Consider the following 11,930-nt stretch of genomic DNA (forward strand, 5'->3'; position numbering starts at 1 on the left):
TTTCTACCTTAGATTCTTCAGGGGTCTTGTGAAAAAATTTTCGCCCTAGAGATCCAATTGGTCGGATCCCCATCTTCCCATCTCAGAAATTTTACCTTAATGTGTGGGTAGTTTGTGTCATAATTTTGGGGCCCTTTTCCTGTATCTCTGGATCTGTTCAACGTAGAAGTTGAGCTCCCATCTTGTTGCAATTTGCTAAGGCTCTCTAATATGCTCTTTTTGAAATCATTAAGTGTTTCTTGTAGTCGGTTCTCAATTCTGATTTTCAATGCTTCCATTTGTACTTCCACTGAGTTATCGGTAGCCATTGCGTAAGACTACAAATCTGTAATCCCTAGTTCTTGTTTCTGATGTTGACCCGAAGTTGCCAAGGAAGCAACCTGTCACGGATTTGGCTAATTTTGCCTAAGTCATACGGCACCCTTGCATGTCCGTCCGCAGAGGTCAGCCTTCCCGAAGCCTCCCATAGTCCCTTATGACACACAAAAGAGAGAACGGGTTAGAGAAAATGCCTCCTTCGGGATCCACAAGCAAACATTTTCAAAAAACACTTCGTAGATAATGCAAATTACAAACAGACTTTATAAGCTCTGATAGTTGTACAACAAAGGGTCAAAATGGTCCATTACTGATCGAAAATCTCTCACAAGTGTCCACATGATACAACCTTTATTTACAAGCCTAAAGTGGTCACCCAACTCAACTAAAATGGGACTATTAAGCCTTTGGCCGCCCCTCTACATGTTGTGCAAAGCATGTACATACCAAAAGACACGGACATACATAAGCATTACATCAAACATCCTATTTCGAAGTTTGTCCGTGACATTCTCCCCCACTTATTCCTTCGACGTTCTCGTCGAAGCCTTTGCTGACACTGCAACTCCTTGCCTTTGCTGAGTCTTCAATCTTCTGCTCCAGCTGTAGTGCACCTCTTGGCTCCCAGCTACTCTCTACTGTTGTTTTTTAGTAGTCGAACTTTTGATCCGCCATGCTGCTTCAACTCGCCAATGACTCTGAATCTAGTGTGGGGTTGGTTGAGTTGTGTTGATCCTTATTGGTTCTTGCAGATCCTCTAAATGAAGGAAAAGATCATTCTTACTATGCGCCAATCTCTCAAATGTCTTATGTTGCTTAAACTAGGTAGATGCTTTTTGGAGCTTTAACGAGCATCGCCTCGCAAACTTCTGAAGTTTTAGGTCCTTCCTCCACAAAATTTGCCCATTGACTCTTCTTTCACTTAGTTGTCACTTCTAAGTAGATTCGCATCACTTCCACTTTCGATTGGCATTTCGTTGGGAAATGAAGCGGACAATCTACTCTCAGTAGCACTGATCATTGTTGGTGAGGATTTGATAACTATTGTCTTCCATTATCTTCGAAGGGTCTTTGAACATATGCAGAGCTCCTCTACTAGATAGATAAGAGAATTGGGTTACTCGATTTCACCCATTCTCTTAAGAGTTGAGAAGGCAAAGGTTGCTTGACTTCGCCCGCCTCTTCGAGGTTGTACTCCATGCATCGAGCTGGTTACTAGCCTTCGCCTGCTCTTTGCTCACACTTCTGAAGCACTTGAAGTGTTTGCACTCCTTGCGTCGAGTTAGTTACTGTGATTCATCTTCTCAATGCCATCGAACTTCTGGAATGCAGGAAGTTTTCACCCCAACTTGGAGTAATTCTCTAATAGATTTGGTCGCCTCTGGGATTGTATCGTCTTCTCCATCAACCCTGCCGCCTACTCCACTAAGTAGCAAAGGTATAGCACCACGTACTGCCTGCTTCATTCCTTGGTCATACACTCTTGCCTGACCCGAAGTCCTTCACTTTCGGCTATCTTGATAAGAAGCTCGTTGACACTGGTCTTACGAAGTTCCTTGGCATATGCCCTTCAGCCTTGTTTTGATACTTGGAGTTTGCCTCTGCATGCTCCACCTCCTCGGCCCCTTTCATGACCAAGCGCTCTCCCTCCATGAGAGCAAGGGATCAATGACTTTCACGGAAGTCCCACCTCTACGGTACCATGGTGCTTCCATGCCCATGGCCCTACTATCCGTCACCTCACATCTGTATCCCTTTTCTTCATGATCAGTAGATATGTCTCTGTGGCACTCCTCTGAGTCCACCTCCATTCTAACTGATGCTTGATTTTGGGTAGCTAAGTCCCTCTGGACTCATCGTCGCTTCCTCGCCCCTTTCGACCCCCTATTTTGACACCTCTGTGTTCTCCAAGCAGCTCCCTTTGATCGATGGAAAGACAGATTGCAACTCTCATGCATGGCCTCTACCATTACGTTGTAAGGTTTGCACTGATTCTGTTCTCCTTAGTTTCCTTGGTAGCAACATTCGCTTACTCGACCTTGTCCTCTAACTTATCGGGCTCCCTTAAGCGAATATGAGCTTTGGAACAGTCCAACTCTCTAGCTGCTTCGATCATACCTCTGTATGATCAAGTCCCTCCCTTGAGACTCACTGGTACTTGCATTCGAACTTTTCCCTTGGTGGAACACAACCCCCATATGCTGATGACCAAGGGTTTCATCCGATGCAAAAATTCGATGCACGCATGGAAGACCCGCCTCTGCGGTACCATGGCCTTCACTCCTTGAATCTATAGCCCTTCTTGTCGTCATGTTGTTCACCGAAGTGGAGCTTCCAGTAGCTCCCGATCATACCTCCATATGATATAGTCCCTCACGGGACTATGTCGTGTGTATCGCATTGCCACGAACTATCCCACTATGATCCGCTGCACCATATCGCCTCTTAGTGACATCTCCATTGTATTCTGATCCTTGTGGGATGAACTCGAATTGTGATCCCTTCATGTGTGGCCTCTGCCAATACATTGTAGGGTCTCCTCCAACTTTGATTTTGTTCGCTCCTTTGGCAATCGACCTTTATCCACCCACTCTTGTGTCACACCTAGATGAAGCACCGCTCTAGGATAGTCCGTCGCCTAGTAGCTCCCGAAGTCCACCAACTTGGCTGAAAATGGTGCACCATTGTTTAGATCCTGGGCCTCTGCCCCTACCAGTACAATCTTCGCTACGCACCGCTTTCTACCTAACAACTTGACTGGCAACACTGTGGCATATTCTTCAAGAGTACTAGCCTCCGCGTCCTCTTGCCCCGTGCCAAGGCCTTCTGAACCCAACTTCGCCTCCACAAGTTGAGTCGCCTTAGTTCCTCCATCAAATGCTTCTCCGAGATAAGGTGCATGTGCCCAGAAGCTCCCTTCGTCTTTGGCACCATGCAAGATGAGTCCGCTCCGTCAGAATGAAGGACCCATGGAACAACATGATCCTGCTCTTGCCTCTGCAAGAGTTCATGTCCTTGACCTCTGTCCAAGGAAAGCATTGTGCCTCCGCTCCATGTTCCATCTTCTATGCTGGCTCCCTTCATGTGGCTTGGATACTTTGCCAAGTTACACCCAAGTTGCTCCTCTCCTCGTTTTGCATTGAGTTGATGGTGGCACTCGCGCCCACCATTCCACGGGTCAGCCCTTCCTTGAGTTCGATCTTCATATCGATTCCTAGTGTGCCTTCATTTGTGTTGCCTTAGATTGCTCCCCCACTTGATCTCGCAATGCATCCACCAATACATTCTCTTAAGCGAGATCATTCGACAACTCATCACCGCTTGCTCGATCCATTGAGCTTCGTGGAGTTGTTTGTTGAGGTACTCCTCCTCAACATGTGCAGTCTATTGCACCTGATTCTCCCTCTGGAAAGCTAGGACTTATCCCTCCTAGATATCTATCTCGTTGGAGTAACATCTCTCTTCGTTTTGGAGACCACTATCCCCTTGGACTACTCTGATTTACTGAACAAACTGCACATTATTCTACCTCCTACAAACGCACTTGCTAGATTGCAACTCCACGTCAATACAGCCCCCATTGCACCCCTCAAGGCCTAGCAATATGCTGAACACACTACACACTTCAGCCTCCTACGGACGTATCCTTCATATGCCGAAGAGAAAGTTTCAATGCTCCATAGTGTCGAGTTTCGGTCGCCTTGGGATGGCCACGAACATTCCACTGTCCACATACAAGTCCTTGCATGAGTACCGAATTCTTCAAGTTAGTAATTCCTGTTACCTCTGTGAGCTTTGCACAACTCTTTCGGTCGCTGAGCAACTCATTCCACCTTGCATGGTCTCATCCTTTACCAAGCGCCTCGCTTGTCTTGAGCACCATCAAGTATGGTTGTCAACGTTGAGCCGTAGCTCAAACTCAGCCATCTCAACCTTTGTGTGCACCGCATTCTTCCAAGTTTGTCTATTCTCGTGGTGCCTCTTGTAGGAAGGGTTGGCCATTCCTCTGAATGCCAATCTCAGATGCCCACTCCTCCGAGTGACTCCTTTTCCCTACATCTCCATGCTCGTTTTCTTCCAAACGATCGTGCGTGTGCTAACTGCCCTCAACGCAGCCCCGCTAGGTCTCCCACGTTTGCATGCTAAGTATTTCTATGAGTGCTTGTCCCACTCTAATACCATCTGTCACGGACTTAGCTGATTTTGCTCAAGTTGTGCGGCACCCTTGCATGTCCGTCCGCAAAGGTCAGCCTTCCTGAAGCCTCCCATGGTCCCTTAGGACACACAAAAGAGAGAACAGGTTAGAGAAAACGCCTCCTTCGAGATCCACAAGCAAACATTTCTGAAAAACACTTCGTAGACAATGCAAATTACAAACATACTTTATAAGCTCTGAACAATTGCACAACAAAGGGTCAAAATGGTCCATTACAGATCGAAAATCTCTCACAAGTGTCTACATGACACAATCTTTATTTACAAGCCTAAAGCGGCCACCAAACTCAACTAAAATGGGACTATTAAGCCTTCGGTCGTCCCTCTACATACTGTGCAAAGCATGAACATACTAAAAGACATGGATATACATAAGTATTACATCAAACATCCTATTTCGAAGTTTGTTTGTGACAGAACATCGAGGGTAGTGTTATAGTCACTGCGAGGAGGAAGAGTTGCTACCATGTTTCTATCTCTACGAGGAGGGATGTGGTGTTGAAGCGACCGGGATTAAGAATGGGAATCGGTGGTGCGTGCGCTGCTAGAGTTGAGGTAGGGCATCGCAAGGATGTGAGGAGGAAAGGTCGCTGGCCGGGGAGCAACGGTGGTAGTGGTTGAGGAGGAAGCAACGAGGGTCACGGCTAGGGGTAACGGCGATAGTGGTTGAGGAGGAAGCAGCGAGGGTCACGGCTGGGGGCAACGTCGCTGATGGTAGAAGCGACGAGAGGGGTGGTCCGTTGGTTGTGAAGAGCGGTCGTGGCCCTTCTTGCTCAAGCGAGATGGGGCAGCGAGGAGGGAAGGTCGCTGGCTAGGGAGCAACGGCGGCGGTGGTCGAGAGGCCGAGAAGCAGCGATGGTCGAGCGGCCGGGAAGCAACGGCGGCGGTAGATAAGGAGTTGCCTTGCAGCGGCAGTGGGGAAGAAGGGAAGCAGGGGTGCGGGCTGAAGCAGGGGCAGCAGTGGGGAGGTGAGTCACCCTGTCCGAGAAGCAGCGGCGGTGCTGGAGAGGGGGAGGTTGGTGGCCGGGGAGCAGTGACGGCGATGGAGAACGGGGTACCCTACAGCGACGGTGGTCGACCAACCGGGTAGCAAAGGTAGTGGCCGAGCGAGATGGGCCAACGAGGAGGGAAGGCCATTGGCCGGGGAGCAGCGGTGGTGGTCAAGCGGCCGGGAAGCAACGACGGTAATGGAGAAGGAGTTGCCTTGCTGCGGCGGTGGGGAAGAATGGAAGCAGGGGCGTAGTGCTAAAGAGGGGAAGGTTGGTGGCCAGGGAGCAGTGGCGACGGTGGAGAACGAGTTACCCTGTAGCGGCGGTGGTGGTGGAGAAGGGGAGCGGGGCTGTGGCGAGATGGGATGCTGGCAGCATCGTCTCCTGACAGTGGTGGTGGCTCGGGTGGGAGGCAACGAGCGACGGTGGCCTCTGGTCAGGAAGCAGGACGATGGTGGTCGTTGGCCGAAGAGCAGCAACGGCGGGTGGACTGGCCAGAAGCAGGGGAAGCAGGCTACGACTTCTTCTTCTTTCTCTCTTTTTTTTTTTCGGATGATAACTGCAGCGAGAACGTCGAGAATTGCTACTCGGATACCAAATGATAAGACCTTATGATTTTATCATAGAAGAAAGGGGAGAAAATGGATGATCACTTCGAGAGAATAGGCCTCCTTGATGACTTCGAGAGAATCGGCCTCCTAGGATTTGTCAAAAGACTTAATAATATTTCATTGTTAGTCAAAAAGAAACGATTACATCACTATTTATAGAGTTCCACCTAGAGTCTACCAGGACTTGGATTCTTAATAATAAATAAATATTAAATAAATCTCTAATCGACTCTGAACTAAACTGACTCAATAAATATTATTTAAAAGCTTAAAAAATAAAAGGATCCTAACGTATCAACTTCAAAATAATTAGATGCACTGGAAGATTGATTTTGAGATATAAGCATCATAAATGAGAGAAAAAGTTATCTAAAAAATTAGAAAGAGTTATATAGAAAATTACTTATAATTATGAATTCTTAATAATATCTTTTATACTCACAAATACATAACTACGGATCTCCGGAGTGTTCCACCCTTATCCTAATAAATTTATAATCATAATAAATTTATAATCACCTTTATTGATGATATTTTGATCTTACTCAAAAAATATGACAAAACATAAACACCATCTCAGTATAATTTTGAAAGTCCTATGATAAAAGAAATTATATGTCAAATTAAATATATATAATTTTTAATTCAATAAAATTATGTTTATCGATCATATAATTTTTTATGTTAGTATATCTATTGTTCTTAAAAAGATATACCTAACGTGACCTTCTAATATTTTAGATATTATAATCTTCTTAAGTTTGATTAAATATTATAAAAGATTTATAAAAAAATTTTAAAATAACAACACCATTATCAAATTGATATAAAATAATCTGAAATCATTTGGGACACAAATGTCAACGAAATTTTCATTCATTTGGGCCGACAAATGTCAACAAAATTTTTAAAAACTGAAAAAAGAAATAACTAATACTCCCTGGTGATTACTTTAAGGACTTAAAACGTTAAGGACTTGGTAGCTTATACATCTAGACAATTAAAACCTCATAGGAAAAACTACCATACTTACAATTTAAAACTAACAACCATCATTTTTAACTAAAAATTTAGATACATTATTTATACGAAGATTTTTAAAATCTTCTCATAAGATTCTCTAAGTATATGTTATCTAAGAACGATGAGAAAGCAAAATTGATTAAACTTTTTAAAGAATTATGATTTTAATATAAGAGTGGAAGGGTTTTCTCATATCGAAGGAGCATGAAAAAATTCTGCATGAGAATTATGAATGGAATGTTCAAGAGATTGAGAGGATACTGCGTTACCTGCAACTATATCTATAACGAGAGAGACGCCTCGAGCTAAAAGAAACCCAACAATTCTAGTTCAAAAACTAAATCCAAGTGAATGTGAACCAAAAAACAAGATGAATAGGGTAAAACCACATGTAGCCATGGGTTGTAAAAGTTATGTTGCAACTACATCTTTAAAGCTTAGTCAAAGACCGAACAACAGGAAATCCTACATGGCAGATTCCACTTCAGAGTCGGCATCAACAAATTCGGTGACCACATTGTTCCTCCCTCGTAGACGAGAGGAGATGTTGTCGATTGCATTGTTCAGCTGGCTGATCTTTGAATTCAGTGTTTGACGAGTTTTCTGCTATCAAAATTCAAATTCATACCATTAGAGAAGTCCATGAATATATATCAAACTCATATGGCTGCTTGCTAGTCAATTTATTTATCACCTCTAACCCGTCATCATAATAAATTGGTCGCTTGGCCTTCTGAAATCCAGACTCATTTTCATTCAACAATGATCTCCTTATCTGCAAAAGCCAAAAAGAAGCCACATTTTCAGGAACTCACAATACTGAGGAAGTTAAATTTAGTGGCAAGAAAACGTAACAACAATGTTAGCAAAGAATATAAAAGAATAAAGCACATGAAGTTAAGGAACCTGAAAAAAATGAATAACCTAGTAGTTCTACAGAAGGTCTAAGGAAACAACCCATAGTTTTATGCATCTTACATGCATAGAAATACCATCATCTGTTCCAGAAATGCAGAGAATGGTTTATTTCTTTAGGATATAGGTAGCTACTCAATGCTATAAACAAGATCTGATGGAGAGGATTTTGTAGTTATATTTTACTTTGCCTATCTGATGTTAACCTAGGTTGTAACAAAAACATTAATCTATCACATCAATAATTATTCCATGTACCGGTGTTAATTCCAAAGGAAGACAATCTAAGAACTAGCAAATCTAAAAGTTGCATTAGTATCTTTGGAGACGAAAACAAGAAAACAAGTTCCAGCTAGCAAAATATAACAAGCAGAAGCAGTGAAAAGCATAAGCTAGCACTGAATCCAGAGTGCTTTTCACATGATAAGTGAAAAATGTATACACCTGCGGAGCAAATACATAAGCCAGTGTTCCAAAAATAGCTCCTCCTAAAAGAAAACCTGCAACAAAATCACCACCTCCACCTCTTGAACCATCACTGCATGTAAATAAAAAAAGTTCATGCTATTGTAAGAGATCGAAAACAACTGGACTGAAAAACATAAGTTAAAAACAGAAATTAAAACCATATCTCTATGATTTCAACATGAAGATAAAAATGAAAGGTACATATCATGCATGCAACAATGATTAAATAAGGCACATGCTGAAACTGAGTTACACAAAGTCCAAAAAAATATTGTGATTGAACTTTAAGTGTGTATTGTCAGGACACAGTATAAATTATTCCAATCTCCGGTGACCTATACAATAACAAGGATCACATGTCCAATAATGCAAGAAATGTACCTTGCAATTAAAAAGATCAATAATAACAAATACCAGAAGAAGCAAAAACCAATAGGTTATTAATTGATGTTGCAAAAAATCAATCAAGAAGAAAATTTCACTGAACTGTTGAGCTGAACTCCACTTGAATCAGATCTGCAGACTAGGCCTTATCCTTTCAAAACACTAATAATAAAACTAAAGAATGGTAAGACCAACACTAGACAACCATAATAAATGCATTGAGTTCTGTGTGCTTGTTCTCACTGGATGAGAATTTGACATGCCATCCAAAATACTAAATTCAATAAAATTAGTCTAACAGCAGCCTAGAAGCACTAATTGTCAGTATATTACAGTGCCAAGAATGTGAACAAGACATATTCTGATGCTACTGATAATCTGTAAAATTAGAAAAGAAGACTGAACTCTCTTTGGCTATCAAGGAAACCAGGAAACCATGCTTGCCTGGTTAATGTATCAGAACTACATAAAGAAATCCTAGCTATAGATAAAAGGAACTTTGAAATACAATGGCTACAATTATTTCTTTAACTCTCTTCGGCTATCAAGGAAACCAGGAAACCATGCATCCCTAGTTAATGTATCGGAACTACATAAAGAAATCCTATAGATAAAAGGAACTTTGAAATGCAGTAGATAGAATTATTTTTTTCACTCCACCCAATTTCACCCCATTCCCCACCCTCAACCAAGGAAAAACTAAAAGAAAAAAAATATTTGAGACATGATATCATAAACATCAGTAAACAATAATCACCTGTACTCAGCACGGACAAACAAATTTGGGCGGTTATCTTGCAGCTTCAATTTCTTAGGAACAGCCAAATGAGAATGATACACACTTAAAGATTTGAGCTTCTCATTCTGTAGGCCAGATTTCTTTGACTGCGCTATACCACCTAAGGAAAAGAGAAAAGCATAGCATAATCAACTTCAAGCAGATATTTATATGCTAATCTATCCATAATTCAACTCCATGTAACAAAACGTATGTTGTCAATATGATGTCAATGTTGTTCAGGTTAGTTATAGAGAGATGATAATAGTGAATATGATGAATAGGAAAGACTGAGTGACGTAGCTTAAGTTTTGGGAATAAACAGAAGCTAAAACAAATAATATAAATAGTTATATATAATCATATACGTATATATATGTATATATATATACATACATATACACACATACATACAAACACACATACATATATATATATATATATATATATATATATATATATATATGGCGGGTTCACAAAGAGTAACGTTATGATGTGTATGAATCCACTTTTTTCAAAGACAATCAATTCATCAGATTTTATCATCCTTATAAGGTGAAGTCTACACTGGAAACGAAAAATGTATTGTAGGAAAATTTACAGCTTCTCAAAATCATTTTCCATTTAATTACTTCTTTAACATGAAGTTCTGTTGTGTGCCCAACTCGGGTCAAACATTCAGAACTTAAAGCAATAAACCCACCACAGAAAAAAGATCAACAAAAATTGACGAAATGCTGGGATCAAATCAATAAAAGATATTCTTGTGATGCCGAGATTCACAATCTGAGAACGACAAACAGGCTAAAAAATCAAAGCACCGTATAAAACTGGAACACATTCCAGAGATCAACCAACGAGATATCAAGCATCAGCACTACGACGCCGGAAAATATAAGCGGGAGAGCTAGATCTCACGCCACATCGCCACGCTCGAAGAATCAACAACGATATCTACCCAAAGAAAAATCAAAATACGCACCAATCGATCGAGAAACCCTAGCTTTTCGGAACCCAAACGGAATCGACCCGAGGAACCATAAAAATCAACTGGGCAGACGCCGCACAATATGCACAGAAATGAAATCGAATAAAGAACTCGGGGCTCACCGGTTAGGGAGGGAGTCGCGAAGGAGGTAGCCGTCGCCATAGGAAGGGGGAAGAGACGGGGGAAGTGCGCACGGCTGGCCTTTGTGACCCTTACACAAGGGGGAAGCTGGTGTTGAATCCACAATTCCGAAAATACCCTTGATGAGGATTGGCCCGGAAAACGCCAGGATGTGATTGAGACCGTCTGATGGTATCTAAAGGGTCTATGGTTTATCCTTGATGGGTTTTTTATTGGTCTTTGTAGGAAACAAAATGGGCATAATAAATTTGATCGCGCAGCTGCCTCGATGATACCAATAACACATGCGGTTTAACAAGTGTTTGATGCTATTGTCGGTAGCAGATTTGATGATATTAGTATGCCAAAATAAATAAATACATTTATATTTAATACAGAAAGATTACACATGTCATGTTGTACACATCAACAATACCTCAATACTGGACATTTGAACTGATGGATGAATCATTAACAGCTTTATGACGTCTTGTACATAATTATACGAACAATTATAAGTGGATAGCTCGCGTAGCCATCTCGAATATCTGATGGGCATGTCTCTAATTCTTACGATTATCTATTGCACTACAAACGCCTTAAAGTATATCATCATTCCTATTTAGATAAGTTATTAAATTAAATCATCTAACAATTAAAAAAAATTTATTGGTTATGTAGTTTTCTAAGGTCTCAATAAGTGGATTTGACATATTTGAAAAAAAAAACTATAATTAGATTTGAATCGTCATCGACCTAGGAAAATCAAAATATTATTTAATAATATTAAAAATAATTTTTTTATAAAAATGCCCATTACCACGTTAATAAGAACTAGAAAAAAAATATATTCCATGCACTAATATAAATACGAGTTTCTAATGCACTTTTGAATAGGTACATTCTGGAAAGAAATCTGAGAATTTTTTTAAGAGCATTGCAATTTTTAAAAAATTTTGTAGAGTATTCGTGAGAATATCATTTTGCCTCTACCTCTATTGGACCCATCATCGTCTTTATCTTGTACTTCAGCCCATGCTTTTGTATACCTCATTGCTCTCTAGCACCCTCCGACCTGACATACAAATCTACCTCATATGTGCCTCGCCCTTATCATTCTC

The 11,930-nt window shown here is 41.3% G+C and overlaps 1 protein-coding gene across 2 annotated transcripts; it reads right to left on the bottom strand.

Moving 5' to 3' along the window:
- Positions 1-7,462: 7,462 nt before the first annotated feature.
- Positions 7,463-10,960, bottom strand: LOC103973412 (uncharacterized). 2 transcript variants are annotated; one of them, XM_009387971.3, is made up of 5 exons: positions 10,812-10,960; positions 9,681-9,822; positions 8,516-8,609; positions 7,851-7,931; positions 7,463-7,759 (listed from the first exon to the last, which is right to left on the bottom strand). In XM_009387971.3, the coding sequence occupies exons 1-5, from the start codon at positions 10,849-10,851 to the stop codon at positions 7,622-7,624; spliced, it is 495 nt and encodes a 164-aa protein (XP_009386246.2). In that variant the 5' UTR covers positions 10,852-10,960; the 3' UTR covers positions 7,463-7,621. The 2 variants fall into 2 exon arrangements, with proteins under 2 accessions (XP_009386246.2, XP_018676951.2); XM_018821406.2 differs by having other exon boundaries at positions 7,463-7,762.
- Positions 10,961-11,930: the final 970 nt, after the last annotated feature.

The sequence above is a fragment of the Musa acuminata genome, chromosome BXJ1-3 (assembly GCF_036884655.1).
Source record: "Musa acuminata AAA Group cultivar baxijiao chromosome BXJ1-3, Cavendish_Baxijiao_AAA, whole genome shotgun sequence".
Classification (NCBI taxonomy): Eukaryota; Viridiplantae; Streptophyta; class Magnoliopsida; order Zingiberales; family Musaceae; genus Musa; species Musa acuminata.

Coding starts and splice junctions, on each gene's coding strand:
- LOC103973412 (XM_018821406.2), bottom strand. CDS start 10,851: ATGGCGACGGCTACCTCCTTCGCGACTCCCTCCCTAACCG. Junction 9,823..10,811: donor CGCGACTCCCTCCCTAACCG/GTGAGCCCCGAG, acceptor TCTTTTCCTTAG/GTGGTATAGCGCAGTCAAAG. Junction 8,610..9,680: donor TTTGTCCGTGCTGAGTACAG/GTGATTATTGTT, acceptor ATTTACATGCAG/TGATGGTTCAAGAGGTGGAG.